At 35.6% G+C, this 23,231-nt stretch overlaps 1 protein-coding gene across 7 annotated transcripts; it reads right to left on the reverse strand.

The window, feature by feature from the left end:
• Window positions 1-7,007: 7,007 nt before the first annotated feature.
• Window positions 7,008-23,200, reverse strand: bloc1s6 (biogenesis of lysosomal organelles complex-1, subunit 6, pallidin). Of its 7 annotated transcripts, none has more exons than XM_039772849.1 (8): window positions 23,137-23,200; window positions 18,872-18,967; window positions 17,476-17,602; window positions 14,854-14,935; window positions 13,198-13,321; window positions 12,675-12,762; window positions 12,025-12,111; window positions 7,008-8,081 (listed from the first exon to the last, which is right to left on the reverse strand). In XM_039772849.1, the coding sequence occupies exons 4-8, from the start codon at window positions 14,918-14,920 to the stop codon at window positions 7,962-7,964; spliced, it is 486 nt and encodes a 161-aa protein (XP_039628783.1). In that variant the 5' UTR covers window positions 14,921-14,935; window positions 17,476-17,602; window positions 18,872-18,967; window positions 23,137-23,200; the 3' UTR covers window positions 7,008-7,961. The 7 variants fall into 7 exon arrangements, with proteins under 7 accessions (XP_039628783.1, XP_039628782.1, XP_039628780.1 ...); XM_039772848.1 differs by having other exon boundaries at window positions 14,854-14,971; XM_039772846.1 differs by lacking the exon at window positions 17,476-17,602.
• Window positions 23,201-23,231: the final 31 nt, after the last annotated feature.

Genomic DNA, 23,231 nt, shown 5'->3' on the forward strand with positions numbered 1-23,231 from the left:
TCGAGAGAACGAACCATTACTCGTTACAGGGGGGTGACGATTAATAAGCGAATAGGAATAATCCAAAAACGAGAAAATTACTGCGCGCATTGCCTTACACGGCAGTCATAGTTCAAACAACAGGCACTATTTAGAAGTGTGAAATCTCACACAAGACTTTATGAAATAAATGTTGTCCCCGCCTCTCTACATCGAATTGCTTCACACTTGAAACGAATGACAAATGTACATTTTACTTGTGTCTTAGAATAGCAAAGCTTTTTCCAAAGACAAATTATTAATAATTCACATCCCAAACTTGCTTCTTCAGCTGTGATAACAACCTGTTATTCTTTGTCGAATTTTGCTACCGTAGCGTAAACCCGTCGATCTGTACTTTATCAATTAATACTACCGCAAGCACTTTCAGTCACTAAACCCGTCGATCCGTACCTTATCAATTAAAACTACTCCAAGCACTGTCTGTCATTTTAAAGTCAAAGCAGACCATGATCCTTTGCATAGCAGAGCAAAATACATCCAGCCAAATTATGTTTTAGTTTTCATTAATTCATCCAACAAATTCAAAAACGTTCAAGTATTACATGCACATCAGAACAGGTGACAGAGAAAAACTCTTCATCCCAAACTCCTCCTGAGTTCCACTTCAATATAATTCAGAGGTTCTCTGGACTCCATCAAGTAAATGAGAAATTAAATTTACCAAAGACCCCTCTGGAGGATGCCAAGCAAGATGTCATACTGGCATTATAATCACAGAGGTGCTAGCAATTCTTTGTTCAGACAAAAGTTTTATGGATATGGATATACAAGAGCATCTTTAGCATACAGCTGATAATGTGCAAAATTAAAGACAAGAACATTTACTTAAAACAGTAAGGTAGGATGGTCCAAACATGAAGGGAATATATTCATGGTTCTGATACTCAAGGTGAAAAACAGTAGATGATGCAATAATGGTATGCACATTGTGAGCAACACTTATTGGGCACACTAACATTTAAAGCAATGCTAAATTTGTATTAATATATCTGAATGTGTACTAAGGAAGCTTTTTCCACACCACTACACTGCTACCAACAACGTAGGATGGATGCATAGATACATGCCGTTTACACCAAATCCTGACCAATCGTCTCCATATTGCAGCAGAAATCAAGATTCATCAGACCAGGTGACATTATTTTCAATCCAACCTCATTCAGTTCTGGTGAGAATGGGCACACTGTAGTTTAGCATCCTGTTAGCTGGCAGGAGTGGAACCAAAAGTGCTCCTCTGCTACTGTAGTCCATTAGATTTGAGTTTCATCATCTGACTCTTCTCATTACCAAGATGTTTCAATCCACAGAACTGGTTATTTTGTGTTTATGGCATAATTGTTTCTAAACTACAAAAGACTGTAGTGTGTGAAAATCTGTTTCTGAGGTACTATATCCAGCAAGTCACAATCATAACATAGCTATATTCACTTAGATCATGAGTTGGTCATTGAAATGTTTGATAAAACAAAAAATAAACCTCTTGACTGTGTCTGCAGGCTATATATAATTGCTTGGAGCAACATGACTGGCAGCTCGGCTGAGCAGACATTTTGCATTTACAAGCAGGTGTACCTAATAAAGACAACCAAGTCTACATGTTCTCATCCATTTCCAATCCCTCTTTTTCCATTATTGAGTCATGAAGAGCCACAGCCTATCCCAGTAGCATTAGTAAGAATATGCAACTCCACACAAACAGTTAACTGGGCTAGGCGTTTTGAACGCAGACTTCTAGTGACACAAGGCAGCAGTACTATCCACTGTGCTCATGAGCCATCCTATATATAATTAATTCCTTTCTCTTTTTCACATCCAAAAAAGCTCAGCATGGGCTTAAATAGGGGAAAAACATGTAACCTTTGAGCAAAATAAGAACAAGGAAAGACAAGTGTAACCCTGTCCACTTGGGCTATAAATAAATACAAAGCATTCTTCCCATTGGCACTCACTGTTCACACACTTTTTTTTTTTTCCTGCGGCTTTCAGCTGTCCACTGCTCAAATGAAGGAATTTGCAGAGAGTAACCTCAGCTAGGCAGGCCTCACTTAGTTGCAGGGCTTAAATCAATTGCTGGTTCTCACCTTGCATGCACACATTTACATCAATTTGGAATCACCAGCTAACCTAAAATCCATATTTTGAGTGATACAGGAAGAAAGCTGGGTATCTGGAGCAACAAAAGGAGATCGGGAGAATGTACACACCCAACAGAGACAAAAAGACTGCCTATGGGATTCAAACAAAGGGTGCAGGATGCATGTCGCATAAGCGCTAACCATCGGCGAAACCATTACTCCCCCGAAAAAATTACACATTTAATGCCATTTTGGCTGTGGCCATTTCTCCATTATTTGTACACAAGCATGCAAGTTAACGAGTGCATCAGAATCTTGTGTAATTGGGATAGGAGCCACAGATGCTGTAAACAAGATACGTTCAAGGAGGAGGATGCACACCACATGAGCTCAGGTGGCAGAGTAATAGCCCACATTTGATTATTTTTATAAAGATCCTAAAATGGACTTTTACCTAACCCTAGAGGGTCCTAGTAGATTCTGGGTCAAGATACCTGGGCCAGTGTGGTTTCACAGATAAAGATATGCGCAGCACTAGAGCACCACAAAGGAACAGCCCTGTCTCTTTTTGCATTCACCCTCAGATGCAGTCTGTGCTGACTTTTTTAGATTTTCTTTAGCAAAGTCCAATCTAGCCTTTCTATTCTTGAGGCTTATGAGTGGCTTGCACCTTGCAGTGCACCCTCTGTATTTACTTTCATGCAGTCTTCTCTTTAAGGTAGACTTGAATATCAATACGCCGACCCCCTGGAGAGTGTTGTTCACTTGGTTGGCTGTTGTGAAGGGGTTTCTCTTCACCATGGAAATGATTCTGCGATCATCCACCACTGTTGTCTTCTGTGGACGTCCATGTCTTTTTGCATTGCCGAGTTCGCCAGTGCTTGCTTTATTTCTCAGGATGTACCAAGCTGTAGATTTTACCACTCGTAATATTGTAGCAATTTCTCGGACGGGTCTTTCACCTGCATGGAGAGCTCCTTTGACCGCATGTTGTCTGTTCACAGCAAAATCTTCCACATGTAAGCACCACACCTCAAATCAACTCCAGGCCTTTTATCTGCTTAATTGATAATGACATAACGACAGTCTTGCCCACACCTGCCCATGAAATAGCCTTGGAGTCAATTGTTCAATTACTTTTGAGCCACTGAAAAGAAGGGATTGTGTTAAAAAAATGCTTTAGTTGCCTCACATTTTTATGCAATCATTTTGTTCAACCCACTGAATTAAAGCTGAAAGTCTGCACTTCAACTGCATCGGAGTTATTTCATTTAAAATTCATTATGGTAATGTACAGAACCATATTTAGAAAAAAGTTGTCTGTCCAAATATTTATGGATCTCTCTCTCTAGATGTATATTTGTATAAAACAAAAATCACACAGTATGCCTGAAACCATACATTTTCCAGCCATCCATTTTCTAACCCGCTGAATCCGAATAGGGTCACGGGGGTCTGCTGGAGCCAACACACGTAATACAGTCAATTATATTTTAACAGTGTAGTAATTTACATTTAAACAGTAGCACTGAAGGCTCATAGAATTCAGTAGTTGATTGTATTCTACTAACCTTTACAAATGCATTTTGTAATCCACTTAAAATAAATTACAAATATTTGAAAAGTGTACTTTTGTAAAATTTCCATCAAATTTTATCAGACTTGCTTAATTCAGTTCAGAGTCACTGGAGTTGGAGCCTGTCTTTGCAGCATCACACCCACAGAAGGAAACATCATCAGACAGGGTACAGTGAACCTGAGGACACATTCACTTTCATTACATGAGGCCAATTTATCCTACACACATGTAGAAAGAAAACCTGAGACTTTGGACATGGGGGAACACAAACTCTGGACAGATAGTTTGAAATTCCAAGCCTGTCACTAACATTTTAAAGCTGTGCTGTAGCAGTGCTAACCAATGTGCCACCCCTCCAAAATCTACGTATGTTGATTATAAATTGTGTATATATTATCAATACACAGAAATACCTACTTTTTTTTCTTAGAATGCAAGTGTAATGAATACCCTTTTCATTTTGTTGAAGACTAGGGGGCTTAGCCCCCTGCTCGCTTTGCTCGCCAACTACTGGGCTGGTGCTACGTGCAAGCCACTTTGCAGTTCTGCCGCTTGCTTATGGGGATGCGGATGTACAATTTAAACAGATTTGTTATTTTCATGGGAATTATTACATATGCATAATAGAACTATTTTATATTACAGCGAGTAATTAAGAAAATTAAAAAAAGGTAAAACATAATTTGAAAGTAAATTATGTTTCATGTTGCGTTCAAGTTTTTCATTGCGTTATAGGATTTCATTTTATTTGGCTTTGAAATTAACAAGCAAATATTTTTTAAACTTTTACAGTAAAAACAATTTTTTAAATAAAATTTTCGCCAATATCACATTGAATTTTAATTCTGTTTTTGACTTACATCGTGACAACACAACGCAAAACTGCGCATGAGAGAATTTAGTTTCTTTTTCTCTAATAAATAAGCTGATTTTTGAAAATTTGGTTCTGTGATTTGTTAATTGTCTTTGCAAAATCTATTCTAACGGGAAACAGTTAACATCATACAAATGGCATATCAAGATCTCCTTTGTTGTCGGTTATCCATGGAAAGATGTACTACATTACATTTCTTGGATATATCCTTCTTTCAACAGTAATTCGGGCAGTGGAAGAACAGATGGTGTGAACGGTTGTAATTGTTCTTCAGAATATTGCAAGTTGAAGTTTTGATCTTCAACACGATCACCACCAACTGTTTCAAAATAGTCTATTGATACGCATTTAACCAATTTGCCGTGAGAAAAAAAAAAAAAGACAATTTTCACATTCACTCATTTGACTTCATTGTTTCTTGGTGCTAGGATTGTCCATGTACTCATTTATTCTTTTGATATTCCTTCGGTATGAAATTCATCAATAAGATTTAGACATAATACGTCTTCTTGAATTGGAAACTTAAAGTGAGGAATACGTAAAAATTTCTAAGAGCTGAGAGAGTAGGAAATGTCTGTCAAAAGCATTTACACGAATGAGACGTGAGTGGACCGTGTACATGTTTGAATATGGTTGAGAGGAGTGACTTGAAACAATCTCATGTCAAAAGTCTCGTCTCACGGGACTTGAAAAAAATCTCTCAAAAAAGTCTTGTCGCAGGATTTTTTTCATATAACAGAGAGACAAAAAGTATTTAATTTAAATTAAATGCATGCTATCTAGCTTACAAACTATGAACAAATATGGATGTTTATATGCTCCTTTATTGAAATTTAAGGCAGATATTTAAAGAAGTTATTTAAAAGTTGAATTCTTACCTTTTCTAACAGATACCTAAGTTGTTCTAAATAGATTCACACCTTTGCTGTGTTCAGTCAGGAATGCAGTGTTGCTGGAAGGCAGTACCTGTGATAAGACATCCTCATACTTGGTACAGTTCAGGTATTGCAGAAAGCAAAGTTTCATGGGTATCCAGAAGATAAAAAAATGAGATGCTACAATTTCTGAACTTCTTACTTTTATTTCTTTTAGGCTGTTACTGACAAAATCAAATTCTGAGTCTGAATCAATCTACTGAATTCACATTAATATGTTACTGGTTAGAATGAAAGAAGGTTGTTACAATTCTAGAATAATAATTAATGTACACTTGAAGTGTGACAATCTACACAGTTTTAAATGTGTGATCTTTTAAAAGGCCAGAAATCACTTAACTTTAAACATTTTCTGGTAAACTTTAATTAAAATCCCAAAAAAACCACTCCTAAATTTGTTACTGTACACTACATGAAACATTTGTATATTGAACATTACAGTATGTTATTTAAGAACAATACTGATTTCAGTGCTTTCAATAAATTTAAAAAGATATCCTGCCTGCACTGGCGCTTTACAATGAAGAGTATGGGGTACGGAGGAAAAGCTTAAAAACATTTAAGAAAACAATTTTGCATGGCAAATGGAGATAGATAGATCTATCATGTTTGTGAAGAAATTAACTTTGACTTGAAAAACATCAAACATTTCCTTAAAGGCCTATTCACTCTCTTTTGCAGTATTTCCTCAGACTCCATAACGTTTTATTTAACAATTCTTACTTTGGGGGAACTCCAGGTCTTTGTTTTTAAACAAAATTATAGTTACCAGTATGGATTATCTTTTAAAAATACCCTCCCCACCGTATCTTAAAGGAATTAAGAGATAATGCAAAAATATGAATAATGTAAATATATGAAAGATATTACATATGGATAAATGTCCCAGTTATTAAACACTCACACAAAACCCTTCTGCTTTTCTGCTAAAGAAAACTGTTTTTGGGCTAAGATTAAAACATCAAACTAACAAATACATCAAACAGTTTTCAACCGAAACAAAAATTAATGAAGATAAAGAAAGAAGGATTTAGAGCATCTTTTAAAATATTAAATAGTGCTTTAAGTACCACAGTGAAATGTGTCTCTGAAAACACAAAACACCCAAATTTTGCAGACTTGTGTGAGGCAGTTAAGAACACATTCCCTAAACTTTTGGGTTAAAATTAGTCAAGTACCTCTTTAACAGATATAATAACCAGAGAGAAACTGGGAAAACCCACCTATTTAACCGAAACTCTGCAAAACATTATTCTGAACCAAATCAACATTTTACAACGAAACCAGAAATGACAACCCATTACTATAGGCACGTCTGTTTGTCATATCAAGAAGCTGATACAGATTCCCATCATACTTTGCATAACTATTACTTTTGAACATTGATCAAAACCTTAAACCCGAAGACATTTTAACCCATATACTAAGATGCATAATAAAAACAAACCAGTAGCAAGGTCAAATAAGGTGCTTTAAAAAAAGGGCACATGCCGTATTGTAAATCATTTAAATCATAGTAAGAAAGCAGCTGCTTTTTATTTTTTTTAAAAAAATCAACTTGCTCTCATCATTAAATACAAGGGTTAAAAGGTTCTGGACAGTTATCAAACTTTTTACTTTGTTTGATGAATTCTATAATTAGACTGTTAATATAACAATAAAAACTAAATTATAATCCTACAAAGTATTATTTTAATAAAAAAGAAAAATAATGATGATAAATATGCTAACTTTTCCAGTGTAAATACAAAAATTTATTTTTGAAAGATCTTTCAAAATAATAACAACAATAATAAAAAAAAATGTTTGTCCTGTGTAATATACCAGTGTAAGACTGGCTCTGTAAAATTTATTTTTCTCTAAGGTGGAGATAAGATAATTGTCACTATAATACAATCATTTATAAACCTTCAGTTTTACCAGGATAGGTTTTAAATATTGAATGTCTGCATCTGAACTAAATTACTATACCGTAATATGTTTACAGCTTGCCATCACAAAGTAAAAAATGACATGCATATCAGAAAATGAAGTGAACGCATCTAAATTAATCTACTTGTTTTTTTATATCTGAATGCAACTAGACATGTACAAGTGCTAGTTTCAGTTCTTGTTTTAGAATATAAACGTAAATTTGAAAAATATTGATGATTCTGTGCTTCCCCAGCATGATTTAAGGTAAGTGTATGATTAGGTAATCATCATTTACAATAGTAAGTCATCATAAATGTTCAACTGTTTAAGGTTTTAAAGCAATTTTCTAAAATACTCATTAAAATATAATAATACTGTTGTGATTTGGTGTTTAAGTAATTACTCCATTTGAATGTTGCCAACATTCACTGAAAGAAAAAGTAAACCATATACATATGAACACTTTCTCATTTCAAATTTTTCATTTTGGAAGTTTGAGTACAAGAGACCTCTTCATATCCCAATCACTTTGGCACAAAGGTTTAAGTCTTTTTTGCAGGCTTTGCAATAAGTTGACGCTCCCTTTCCAGCTCCCTTTCTCTTTGTTGTTCTTGCTCCAGTACCTCTTTATGTTTTTGTTGCTGAAGTTTCAGTGCTCTTTTCTTAAAAAAACAAAAAAAAAAAAAGATATATAGATATATATACACACACACATAGAAAATGAACCCACCACCATTCTAAAAGTAGACATATGTATTAATTTAATATGTCATCACTTACAACTGTTTCTTGTAAGTTACAATAGGCAACATTATTTTTGCAGATTCCCCTCAATGTACACTGTATGATTTAAATTCCATAGTATTGAATTGTTTTGCAAGTTGAGGGAGGGAATAATCCAATTTGTCATTTACTTCATAACAATGGACAAAAACCTTCAGTATGTGGTAACAGAAAATAAAATGATATAGCAGGTAATATAAATGCTGAGTGACAGAGGCAGAGTACGACTGAAGATATGCAAATAAGACTGGCAATAAAAAAAGTAAATGGCCCTGTATTGACTACTGTGGTCAAGTCAGATGATGACAAGGGGAGGTGGTGCTTACAATGATTGCTGTATGTCCAGGTTATACTTTTTTTTTTCTATTTTTCCCCATTTGCACTTTAAGACAGAAATTTATTACTCACTGACCTAAGGAAATATCCATCTAATCTCTCTGTTTGTTAAGTGTCTCACTAATTTGTTTATAATATTCTACTGTAGTCACAACTAATTATTGGGATGGCTAAGTAATTGTTATACAGAAAATGCAATCACAATGATCTTGTGCAGCTATACTGAATACATAGAAGGTCACATACTGTAGAAGGCTAATGACCTGACACGCAACTGCGATATATAAAAAGATGTTAAGTGTGTTTAGTTATTTCATGAATTAGATGAGAAAGTTAGAGTAAACTGTAAAAGAAGCATTTGAGACATGTGTAATGCTACAGTGCTGAGAGAATGATTATGATGACGATGATGACCTAGCATGGCTCATTCCCAGTAAGAAACTCGGTTTCAACAATAATTAAGTAACTCAATACCAATCCATTTCAGTTCTCTCATTCAAGTCAGAAGGAGTCCCGGCAGCGATTTGTACCTTTCAAGAATTCTTTTGTGTACATAGAACCAAAATATTCAAGATAAGAAGATCAGGCACAGGCAAAAAAATAATATTAAAAACAAAAACCAATAAACAAATAAAATACTGAATATTTCCAATAATTATGTTATTTCTTTATGGTTTAAGCAAGAGGCAATCAAGTTTCTGTTCCAACTAAGCTTCTTAGAAGCAAATCCTTACTACTGAAGCCAATTATTCCTAAGGCAACATTTTTGTGCTTCATTTTAAGATTCCAAGCTCTTAAATGCTTCTTCTGATTCTCAAACAACTATGTCTATTTACTTACTAACTTTGTTTTAATGATCTTCCAGTTAAAGAGATGTACAAGATGATGGAAACAATTGTTGAATATATAACTTGGCCCAATTTACAATTGCGCATGCAATTTTAATAAAATATTTTTTAAAGAAATGGAAGAGAAAAACGTGAAGGACTGGGAATTATTAATCCGCTCTTGGCCTGTAATGTTTTGGATGATAAATATCTAAGAATAATCTGATAAACCTGATAGATAGATTTCATATTTAAAAAATGATATTTTGCCATTTGCTGTAAGTAATGTTTAACAGTCCTGCCTTGTAATACAGAGATAGTATTATGCTCTGTGATATTTCATTCAAAGCGGCTTTTCCCCAATCAGCACATTATTGAAAGCTTGTTTACTTTATTAAAATGAGCAACTAAATCTTACTGCTCAAATGCTTCAATACAACTGCTTCGATGGATCAACATTACAAAAAGCTTGCTCTCTCTGTTATAATAAAAAAATCCTGGGACAAGGCATGACTTTTTCCAGAGAGATTCTTTCACGTCCCGCGAGGCGAGACTTTGTGCCAAGAGGTTTAACCATGCCTGGGGCTGAAAATAAAAAACAAAAATAGTAGATGACAAAGTAGAATGTCGTAAAGAATTCAAAAATGTTTCCGTAACACACATGCAGAGCAGGTTAGAGATAATGAAAGTACTAAAGTCTCAAAAAAATTATAGTAAAGATTGCATTAGTGCAAACAAACAGAAATGATTACTCGGTGAAATAACGGAACAGCGAAAAGAGATTGAATATATTGTTCCAATTTAAAATTTAAGTCGGAGACTTGTAGATCATCTAATTCAAGGAAAAGTAGTGTTTCTTCTCAATGAAGAGGCGTATCCATGAGAATTAAAAGATTTGTTGTTTGGTGAAAGTGAAATCCACATATGCAAGTGGCAGAGACAAAGTGGCTGGCACGTAGCGCAGGCCAGGGGGGCTGGCGAATGAAGCCCCCTAGTTTATTACTAGGCTGACCCGCCTTTTAAGGCGGCCGACTTTTAAGTTGACCACTTCTTAAGGCAATTCAATATGTAGATCAATTTGATATTTTATACAAACTCATTAATTTGGTTATATTGCATTTGAGCTGTATTACTTTAATACTCGTAGTTTGTTATCTTTGTGATGAAATTTAAACTTTTTTTCTATATTGAGGTCGCCCTTTTGAACCCCCCTGATACTACGCGGTGAGGCATTTGTACTCCGTCAACATTAATTATTTCCAGAGACATAATTTTGTCTATTTTTCCAGCGCATCGCGCACAAAAGCAAGGGAATGATGGGAGCACCAGAACTCTGCTCACATCATGTCGCTAGTCGCAAGCTGCAAGTAGTAAGTCTGTGATAAGCGGAATACCGCTACGCTTTCCACTCAAGGGACGGAAGGACGATCCCGACCGCTTTTATATAGTAAGAAAGAAGAAGAAGATATCGCACAGTCTGGAGTAGAAAATCATCTTTTACCTGGAAAAATGAAACTACAAATCCCATCGTGCATTGCAAAATGGACGGGGCGTGTTTGAAACTCCGCGCCTGTATAGCACTCACGGGACGGAAGGACAATCCCGACCGCTTTTATATAGAAGGACATGGTAGTGTTATTATGCATTAACAGTAATGGTCTTTCATTATCATTTCCCTTCACTCTTAGAGTCAACTAAACATTTTTTTTAATGCTCTGTTACTATTGCTTTGTCCAAAAAAATAGAAGTAAAAATAAAATTTACATTCATTAACTTACTGTATAACTTAGCGAATTTGGGAACTTGTGCGGACATACTAAAAAAGTGACAGTGTTAATACACCACAATACAAACCAAAGAATTTATACAAAATATTGTGGCAAAAAGCACAGGTGTCTCAATATTACACTATTATAATCAATTATATAAGCATGTTTATTATTTTAGATATCTTCAGTCAACGTCAATATGAAATGAATAAAAAAAGATTAACAAATACATTTTACAAATATTTTTGTCAGAATGCAGTTTAATTCTGTGCAATACATTTACCGTGACTAGCAATCATTTCAAAATATAGAAGCAAAGCACATACTGTATATGAATATATTATTATTTATATAAATAAAAATTATTTTTTGTTTTTAAATCAGCCTTATCACTTAAACTAAATACAATTACACAAAATACAACATATTTACAATAATGTTATGTTTTTAATATTGTAAACGCAATTCTTACAATGCAAAGTTCTGAACAACAAATCTCTAATACAGAGCTAAATACCGCCATCTGGTGGATTCTGACCAAAAAATGTTAAATATACATTTCATTCATCATTCGCTCTCTGAGCCTGCTTAATTCATTACAAAGTTGCTGGAAGGCAAGGTCTAGCATGTGTTTCATTCAATGGAGTCGGCTCTGTGTGTAGAATCTGTTCTTCACAGGAGATGCACACACTCAGTAGTTCATACTGACCTACATGTCTCTGAGACTATTCTATATATGATAAGTAGAACATACTACACACTCCAGATGCACTGCTGAGGAAGGAAGAACACCTCATTCTGGAACCATGAGGCAGCAGCGCTAAAACACTGAAGCACCAAGCCACCCTAACATGCAGCATGTAAGATGAAAACAAGAGGTTTTCACATACCTTTAATTTTGTTGTTTTTTCATGCAGCATTAGCATTTCCTTTCTTATATTTACCAATTTATTATGGTATAATTTGGCTTCTACAAACTGAAAGAGAGATCAGCTAAGGTTACTTTAAACATATTTCTAACAGTTGTTAACATTTGTGTTACTTAAGCTTAAAACCTACAGATTTTGTTTTAAAAGACAAAACTTTGTTGCGTTAAAATAACAGCATTTACTCTCAAAATAAGTCCTTAACAGTTCATATTAACCCCATGTACTGGATTAGAATGAGCTACTGGAGGTGGCTTGGACATGTAGCTAGGCTGACTCTGGATGGCCCCTCCAAAGACACAAAGCACAGGCCAATGTGGGAAGATTAAAAGGCAGAGCTAGGGCATGCTGGATGAGCATCTCTCAACTATCCAGGGAGTGCATGGGTATTCATTCACCAAGAAGGGCTAAAGAAAACTGCTTAAAACAGGAAGTCCTAATCAGCTCAGTTATTTGCTGTGGTAATCCTCACCAGGATAAACAAAATGAAAATACTGAGTTTTTAAATCCTGAAAACGGACAATATTGATTAATAAGTGCATCCCTTAAAAATGTCAAAAAAAGAGGAAAAAAGGCTTACGTGTTATGTAAATAAAAAGGTAAAATATACTCACTAGTGCATTGATATCAAGTAATGAATTACATTCACGGAATTTTGCAATTTCTTGGTCCAGTGTGTCTAGTAGTACAGACTGATTTTTTCTTAGAGGAGGAGACAAAAAAAAAATTTTTTTCAAAAGGTGAATATTTAACACATTTTACATTACAGAAATAAAGATTTGAGTGGAAAATTTGATTATGTAAAAAGACAGATTTAACTTTACAAATTATAATAATCACCACACTGCAAAGTATTGCAACAATTTGGTAATATAAGACAATTTCAGATATTCTGAAGTGGTGTGGTTACTTTTTTTAGGCACAGTAAATCATACTTGAAGAATTCAGATAAAAACTAATTATTTTTATTCAATTAAAAACCATGACTCTGCGATGGACTGGCGCACTGTCCAGGGTTTGTTCTTACCTTGAACGCTATACTGGCTTAGATAGGCTCTAGCACCCCTCACGGCCCTGTTCAGGACTAAACGGCTTCGAAAATGACTGACTGACTGATGAATAAAAACCAGAACTTACGTCAACTCCTGCAATGCCAATTTTGAATGCTGCAGATCTGGTAGATAATGAGAGATTAAGCCTTCAGTCAGCTTTTCAATCACATCTTTGTCCACTAATACTGCATCTTCAAACAAAGGCAACTCTAGAGAAACCCAAGTGGGAGAAAAATTTAAATTTTTTGGGCAGTAAAACTGTTTTATGCAATACTGTTCCGTTTTAAACTATTCCTTGGCTGTCTGTCATTCGAATGTTTTTCAAAAAGATTGAATACGGATCTCTAAAACTCTGCACAAAGAAAAGTGGTGCAGCATTACATTGAATGTATTTGTAATTTTTTGAACACCATTATAACTCCCACTTGAAGTCTTGCTGCTGCTTGACCAGAAAGAGTCTAAAAATACCAAAAGAAAAATGTCACAATAATTGTAAGTTCACAAAAGCAATAAATGATGTTGATCAGCCTGGGATTGGAGTATGACCCAAAAGGTAAGTTGGCTGGAACTTTTTGTACAGGAAATAAGGTTCCATTTTTCATTACACATGTGGCTCCAGTGTTTTCTTTATTGTTGTTGACTGGAAAGAGTTAATTTAAATACTGATAGAACACTAGTGACATTTTCAACATGTTAGTTTTTCTATTCAGCATGAATTCCACCTATATCTAATAATGTAGTTTTCCTGGCAGAAACACACACAAGATGTATTTGTGTCCAGATACACTCAGCCAGCAAAGGCTTTTCTTATGACGTCTCAAAGCGTTAAATCTGTAGTATTTGCACAATTTCCCTAGTCAACTTGCACACTGCTTTAAATTTTGGATTTTGCTGGTTTTAGCTTCTGAACAAATATATCATGTAATGGTCTGAGCCGACTATGGGTTGGGTAGTCTGCACTGGACAGTAATAAAGCAGTTCTGCAGAGTAGAAAATCTCACCACCCAACATTTTTGGGGAATTCAGATACCAATGTGGAATAATCAAAGCCACCAATATAATAACTGTGGAGTATGAGTTATTTATTTTGAGCTAGAGACGCCTGATCTGCTAAATGCTACTGCAATAGTAGCAGGAGGAAGGCAAGCAGGTTCTGTCCACCACTGTGACATTCATGCACCATGGAATGTTAATATTAAAGCATACTCCACTCCTTCTGCATTAACTGCAAAGCTTATAACAGTGAAAGTTATAACTTAATCATTCAGCCTAATCTGCGTAAAACTGAATGCTGAAGCTAAAGGGCAATTACTCCTTGGAGCTTACAAATAATTGAAGCTCACTTATTGTTTTGCACAGTAACTGGTAAACTTAGAGGTTCCACAACACAGGTATTGAATACTTGTGCAAAGAGCACTTTTTCTTAACATATAACAATGTCTTATTAAAAAATATTTTCAATTTCAGTCTTTTGAAATAGACTTATCCGAGAAAATACAATTTCAGTTCACTAAAATTGGACAATTGCTCCCTGCACATTATTATGACATTGCACTCTTTTGACAAAATGTATTAATCCCAAAGGGTTTTGGTATTGGCCTTAGTCTTGTGGAATAAGAAGATAGCAATTTCACTTAACTTGTATAAATGATAGAAAACCTGATCTTAAGCGATTGGAACTCATTTTTACTAACCAGTGGGATATCTAGTGAAGGACATGTTAGAAAATAAAGAAGTATACCTAGTGTGTCACCACGATGAGATGCAGCTGGGACTGCGCTCTCCTCATCTTGCATCTCCTTGTCCATTACAACTGAAAAGGCCTAGGAAGGCAGACAGACGATTTAGTTTTTTTTTTTCTAGAAAGAAAATAAAAATTAAAAGAAATGTAATTAAATTTTAAAAGCCAAAGAACTTTTGAAGAGCAATTCTTTTGTGCTTGTTTATGTAAGATACAATGAGGAGCACTCCAGTTTCATTAAAACTGAGTATTGGTGATATCAAATGATGCTTTACACAAAACAAATATTAAATACACAAACTTAAAGCAGCACTACAAAAGGTTGAAGGTTTTTGCTGTGGCCAGATTCAAAGGGCCTTACAGATGTTTGCCACACTCAGAAATAAAGTTCCACAGCAAAGGTTTGACACAATAACCACCAGTCATTGAACCAGCTTAATTTACGCTATGGTTGCACTGTAGAAACCAACCCCAGATTGGACAAGAGACCTTTACATTGTACTGCATTACAAAGCCACTGACATAGTTTTCAAATATCTGTAATCCAGTTCAGCATTAAAGGGGTTACACTCTAGTCTTCGCAGTATAGGGCACAAATCAGGAACCAATCGTTGACAAAGCAACTGTCCACTGGAGGTGTTTTATCGTGTAACAGTTCATAACTTTATAATGGACAACCATAGATATATCCTCCACTCTAATTCTTGCTCTCTTATCCTTGCACTAATCTGGCCTGGAAGGGGATACAGTCCACAGCTACAACACAGTTACACACCTGAGACTAAATGGATAAGAACTACACCCCATACTGACTGCTACTGTGCTTTATTTCTACTACTAGAGGACATCTTCTCTTTATTAATTTATATTCCAGGTGGCAGGGTAGAACAAACAATAAATGCAAGCAAGGGGAGTAGGTAATAAAGTTTTTCAGTCATTATACATTCTTAAATATTATTAACGTGCCAAAAAGGTGAAAGCAAATAAAAGTATGTGGATGTGGCAAATCACCATACAACATAAAATATTTCAGGAGCTGTCATAAACTATGCTGGCCGACACACTCAATGTGTGTGGTGTTCAGTCTCTTAAGGTTATATTGTTCTCTGGCTTTGTTCTTTCTGCTTCTCCTCTCTTAATTTTAATTATGTATTTTCACTTTAAGCTGATGACTTTTTGACGCTTGTCAAGGCCAATTTAAACACTTCTAGACCGTCTCTGTCCAACGCCGTTCTGACAGACCGTATTAGTACATGTATATGAGGTGCACATGCATGAAGATAACCAATGGTTCAAGAGCTGAGCTTTGCTTTTACACATGCAGAAAATTCAAAAAATCAGTTTAGCAGTTACGGATCTGGCCTTTTCACCTTACTAGACTGCCCTTTTTATTGTGCTCATTTTTATTTTTTGCTAGTTTAGCCTTCAGTCTACTGTCTCTACTAACACTTCCTCTTTTATGCAGTTAGCTAAACTGTAACAGAGATCAAGTAAAAGAACAGTGTTAAATATAATATTGTCTATAATCATTTTAACAATTTCTAGACTATGATTATAACATAAAACATTATTGTTCTGCAAAGTCCACACTGCAATTGGTCAGAGCTTGTAACCAATCTAAAATGCATGTTTTAGGCAAGTTTGAGGAATAAGCTTAAAATCTTAAAACACAGAAAAAAACTTGCAATCTCCACAGACTGACAGGGCTTGACCTCAACCGTGTTAACCACTGAATCACTCAGGATTAATATAACAAAATGGAATACAGTATAGGTATTTTACATAACATAAATCTATCCATCCATTTTCCAAACCCACCATATTCTGAGCATGGCTGTAGGGAATCTGCAGCCTATCTCAGCAAACATAGGACACAAGGCAGAAACAAGCCCTGGACAGGGCATCTGTCCATCACAGGGTAGACCCACACATGGAACTGCCTATATAATATGATTAGTTCTCATACTCTGCTAGTCTGAAAAATATTTTGAAATTCACAAACATCAATATTAAAAACTTACAAACTTTACAAACAATAGGAAAAAACAAAGATGTGAAATTAACCCACAACTCAAACAAAAAACCAAATAGCTCTATAAAACAGGCACAATTTGTAATAAGCACAGTGCACATGATTACAGATTTTTGTATTTTTCCCCACAGCAACAGAGAAAGCTCCAATCATGCATTATCTTGGAACACATTTATGGAAACACCTAGCAATCCATTTTCTGAATAACCTAAATTCAGGGGAGATGATGTTTAAAATATGGCACAAGACATGAAACAACTTTTCAAAATTATGAAAAGACACTGGCGTGTAAAATAGATTAACTGTCTGCCATACTATGTACTACAGAGTCCACTGAAGGCTTGACCTGCTGTTGCAAGAGGCTGTATTAGTAGCTGTAGATCAATACACCATTTTCATAGTTACTGTATAAGAAGGTTCTTTCTGTCCAAACGCTAGCATGACATCCGCATCAGGAATATCACAGCTAGTGCTAAGGAGGGGAATAAAAAATATATATAATGCAATACTAATTTGATTAAAGTAAAAATAACTGAATTACTTTAAAAAGGGTATGTTACAACAGAAGTTTATTTCCAACACATACTTACTGATAAATCGAACTGTATACCGCAAATCCTATAACGTCATGCTGTAGGAACACTGTTGCATTAATCTGCTGAAGTATTGCGTTTATTCAATATCATGTACATTTATGCTCCTGCCATCTGGTGACAGCTAGCAAGGAAGAGATTAAGAACAGGAATAGTGTGTAATCAAGTGAAAAAGAACATAAAGTTATAATTATACATTAATTCTTGCATGTGCTGAAGGGTATACATTTAATTCAGCCAGTTGTGGGCGTCAGTGGCTACTGCAGCATCAACTGGATGCAAGGCAAGAAGCGAAAGCGGTGGATGGTATGCTGGTTCTTTGCAGCGAAAGCGGTGGATGGTATGCTGGTTCTCTGCAGCGAAAGCGGTGGATGGTATGCCGGTTCTCTGCGGTTCTCTGCAGCAAACGCGGTGGATGGTATGCTGGTTCTCTGCAGGGCTCAATCTAATGGCCAAGGAGAAGAGTGTGCTGTGTGCAATCTGGTATTGGAAACCTATAAGTTCCGGTTCAGTTTTAATCCAGTTATTTTTCATAGGTATTTTGAAATAGTATGACCAGGTAGTATAGAAGCTAATGTTCAAAGGGGATGGATGTTATTTACTTCACAACCCATGAAAAAATAAAACACATTTATAAAAACACAAGAAAATGGCCTAATTCGGCCATGTTTGTGGTCGGCTCCATAAAGGGTCATATATGTGCTTAGGATTTTACAATAAAATTCTGGCCAGTAAAATATGCAGTTTTTCTTACTTAAAAAAAGTACTAAAGTATTCGTAACACATTATATTACAGAATGAGTAGCTATACAACATATTTACATGCTTTATTTGTAAATAATGAGAAATGTAACTAAGTGACTTTTAAAAGTGCCATTGCCCAACACTGGTATTAACATCCAGTGATCAATTTATAATGAATTACTAAAGCACTCTGTAGATCTAGTTTTAATGACCCTAGTTGGAAAAGACATCATTCGCATACTTAAAAAAAAAAAAATCTACTAACATCATCTAAACATCAACTGATGTATTTGGGACGACAGACATAAGGGACAAAAGTAAATGCACACTCACAGGCCTGCTGTGCAAAGTTGCTTTCACTTTTTACAATTTACACACACCTGTCAAGTCTGAATATAACTTGCTTCTGATATTAAGAAGACCAAAATGTAAATAGTGGGAAAAATACACAGATCCACTGTGAAAAACCAAAGTGTACGCACTGGCAATGCTGGCTGAAGTCACCAATACGCCTGACTTACACATACCGTTTACTAACAGGTAACTTGCGACCGCAAGAGTTGATTGTCCTCCGAGTGGCTTGGGTTGACAAGAAAAGCAAAGAAACGACAAAACTGAATGACCTGCTGCAAAAAATGTAAACTATTACCTCTTCTTGAAAAACATTCGCCGCCACAGTCGCTAGTCTGCCTTCTGGAGAAACACTTTCACGCTCCTTGCCTTCATACTCTCTTCCGCCTGCTCCCTAGGAAGAAACACAAGTTCACGTGACTGAGAACAACCTTAAAAAAGTAGCACACCACGTGATAGCGAGTGGTCTACGGAACGTCGTTTGGATCATACATATCAAAAATTAAGAATACGAGCTGTTTAAAGGTACAGTACTGCAGTTCCGTGGAATAATACATAGGATCTAGGCTCATTTATTTTTCATTCATTCATACTCCAACCCGCTATATCCTAACACAGCATCACGGGGGTATTATAAATAGGTTAAAATTTGTGAACTCTAATTCTGTATTGAGTGTGTCTAATGAGGATTTTTAAATATTATCCTAAACCATCTTGTTTATCCATTTACTAATCTACCCAGGTTACGCATTCGCTTTCATCAAATTTAAGGTATCATCGGCGCAACGTTTGGAGAAGGGTATCGATGCAGCCAGGAGCCGATACTTGAACGTATGTTCAGTGTTCTGAATTGAGCAAGCAATCAGTCCAACACAGATGGAAGATTGTTATGATTATTGTGCTTATTGCCAAAAGTAAATACAATATAACGTGTTAAGTATATTGTAGTACTTTTAAATCGTGTGATAATTAAAAAATATTAACCAAATGATCGATTGCTTTTCTTACGACAGGGAATTTTAGTGTCAGTTTAAAGTAATAATAATAATAATTCATTACATTTATATAGCGCTTTTTAAAAATGCAATGCAAAAGCGTATTGCATTTTGATTCATGTGCATAGATCGCGTGTCATACCAAAAAAGCAAAGCAAACGTTTTGCATTCCGCTTAGCTCTAATAAAATTCGTTTCAATAAAACCCGTTAATCATTTCCAAAGTGAAAGTAATACAATGACCAATTAGTGTCAAAAGCTGGGACATGGCATTACCAGTTGGGGTAGGAGGCGTTCAGTCACGTGTGTGCTCACCCAGCACTAAAGGTGGAGGATTTGTTATGCGAATCGTTCCAGTTTAGGTCGGCCACACATCCTGTATTTGAGGGACCGCGATGGATAGGCCAGTCCAGTTGTGGTTTTGGACATCTGGCCTTACTTTTTTCTTTGCTGCATAATGTATAATATCATTACCTAATCTTGTTTGTTTAGGTTTCATATTAACATCCCTTATATTTCATTTTGTAAAGCACTTTGAGCTACGTTGTGTGTATGAAAATGTGCTATATAAATAAATGTTGTTTTTGTCTTTCGACCAAACCTCACGGGATAGATTCCGCTACGGTGCGACAGTAAAATGGATAAAGGAAGCTCGGATTCTCGTTAGGAGGGCTCACAGCTTTAAATATCTTGCAAAGATGTACTATTTAAATGTTAATGAATTTATTACGGTGCTACCCGTATCGGTAACTTATACAACAAATTAATGGACTCCTGCTCCGTGATCCGCTAAACTGATTAGGCCGTTTCACAAAGTGAATGTATGCCAGTCTAAACTCCTACTACTATGCAAAATACTTAGTCTTTGCACGTATGTTCTTGGATAATATGCTTGTTTATTAATTTATAATTGCTTCATTTTGTGGGCACAGTGCAAAGGTTAAAAATTCTTTAGATCATTAATCTTTATGAATCATACATCTCGGAGAGTTTCACAGCGCAAAATACTTACTCGTTATTTGTTAGAATGTGGACAAATTAATAATATACACAAATGCTTTAATGTAACAATAGTTAATAAAAAGACATCTTGGTGATGGTTATACAGTATATACCACAGCTGTCCCAGTTCTTTAAAAATCCAATTTGACATTTAACTTGTAGATAATTTGTTTATTCTTAGACATCAATGAACTACCCATTCATTGTAATGTAACTTTTGTTCTAATGCAATAAATAGTATGTAATTTCTTTCTACAAAACGAAGTTTTATTGCTAAAAGTAGTCTACTAAAACATTAAGTCTTAGGTTAAACAATAGATTTGTTTTCTCCCCGATTAGGCAGTACTGTAAAGCAAATAGTATCAGTGAAGGTGGACCCTGATCCTTATATCAAGCTACATTATTTTACTAAACATAAAAGCGATGTTGCTTAAACGTTTTTCCATGACTGTACATGGAGACATATTTTTGCCTGTATTGATGTAAGTGTGGTAGTTTTCTTTATTTTAAGAAATTATTTTAGGAATTTAAATATAACCTCTAATGTGTTTAACAGTATGTTTTTAAATGGAAGGCAATGAACCATAAATACGTTCTCAGGCTCCATTTCCAGAAGGCCGCATTGGCTTCTGCTTTTTATTTCAAATAAATTTTTATTCAGAGTTCTTCTTCCTTACAGTTCCAGTGTTTTTTTTCCAACTTGATCACTGTGTGCAATATGAATGTTTTCCCTATGTATAGGTTTCTTTGAAAGCACTTCAGTTTCTTACCATGTCTCATTCAGAATAATTGGTGATATTAAACTTATCCAACATGACAGAGTGTGAATAGTGATGGATCCACTAGTTGACTTCAGAAACCAAAACCGCGATCCATAAAGACTTGTATTATGAAAGCACAATTATTCTTTCAGTCATTCATCCATATAGCTACTGAAACCAATTAAATTTTGTGATTTGGCTGACACCATTATCCAAGTGGGCTTACAACATTTCACATACAACAGGTTACATTTTTTTTTTCAGATTAGAACACAAGTGACTTGCTCATAGTCACCCAGTATCAGTAGTAGGATTTGTACCCACGACTCAGCATTTGAAGTCCAATACCTTAACCACTATGCCAATTATCCAATTCAATTGTAAGACTGGAGGATGTTTTCTGGCAACACTGAACATTTTGGGGGAATCAGATCCTAGATATGGCTCCAATTCCTCCCAATGCACAAAACCTACTTTGATTTAAAGCAACCAATCAACTCAATATGAACATTTTTGGAATGTGAGAGGCAATCAGATGACATGGAGAAAACACCCAAACATGAAACTCCACTCAAACAATCTATGCATTTACATGTGCTTTAATAACCTGGTTATTCTCAGAAACCTACTTTCTAAAATGTCATGTGAACCCTTATTCCAGTTGCTTTAATAACCTGGTTATTCTCAGAAACCTACTTTCTAAAATGTCATGTGAACCCTTATTCCAGTTAGCAGAATCAGGATATTATTCTCTGAGAAACCAGGCTAAAAGTAGATTTCTCAGCGAGTAACCCAGTTGTATGGCCATGTAAACCCTTAATCGGGTTACACTTAGCTTTGCACATTTTCAGCAACCGCAGGTAGAAGTAGTAATGTCCATAAAGATACAAGCTTGGGTGATCTCATTATCCCTTGTCCAAGCTGCAATAATCCATCCCGACTTTTCAGAAATCACAAAATTTATGTTGATGAGTGGTAAACTCATCAGCACAATCTTAGGAGGAATGGGGTAACATTTTTAAACTAATGTGCATTACACAATAGATTACGTTTAAAAGTAACAACCTAACGCTAACGATATTTATTTTATTGAAGAAAGAACAAATACCTGCTTTATTATTATCTGAGCAGTGCACTGGGTGTACAACAAGAAGCACACATACCTGTATGATGGTCTTTTGCAGGGCCTAATCACACACTCAAGCAGAAAAAAAAAGTGTGCTTCGTGCAATTCAGCAACAGAAACATATCGATAAGTTGTCAACATAGTTTTAAACAGGCTATTTGATACAGATATGTTGAAAGGGCGTGACTGGATGTCAGTGTTTATACCGCGAATCATCAGTGACTCTGAACGAGGATGTAAAAAAAGAGATGACTGTTATTTAATTCAGAACATAAAAGACTAAACTTGCTTATAAAACCGTGTTTCTGTCTTAAGCGGGCTACTCACCTAATCCCGATTTTGTGTGGACATATAAACGCACTGAATAAAAGATGGGTCTATATGTATATAGAAGCTAGGGGGCAATCACACTAACTACTGTCCCACCTTACGATAAAATATAGAAAGCATCATTACATCAGCTTTCTAGTGTCCACGTTGTCTAGTTAAGAGCTTTAGAGGCTGGATGCTATTCCAGCAGCCCTAGGAATACAAAAGTTTATCACGGGGATTGGCGTTTTGTCCCACGAGTCAACACATTCATAAGCAAAACAAAGCGGTAAGTACTTATAGAACATCCCTGGGAAAGAAAAAAAACACCTTTCATTGAGAAATGAAAACTTTACCAGTCACACTACAACCTGTAATTGAATCAAACGAGTTTCGAAATGTTATGCTGCCCTGAAAAGTCCTTCTGGAGTCGTGGAGGGCGGGTCGTTTGAGCCACGGTGCTTAT

The sequence above is a fragment of the Polypterus senegalus genome, chromosome 12, assembly GCF_016835505.1.
Source record: "Polypterus senegalus isolate Bchr_013 chromosome 12, ASM1683550v1, whole genome shotgun sequence".
Lineage (NCBI taxonomy): Eukaryota > Metazoa > Chordata > Cladistia > Polypteriformes > Polypteridae > Polypterus > Polypterus senegalus.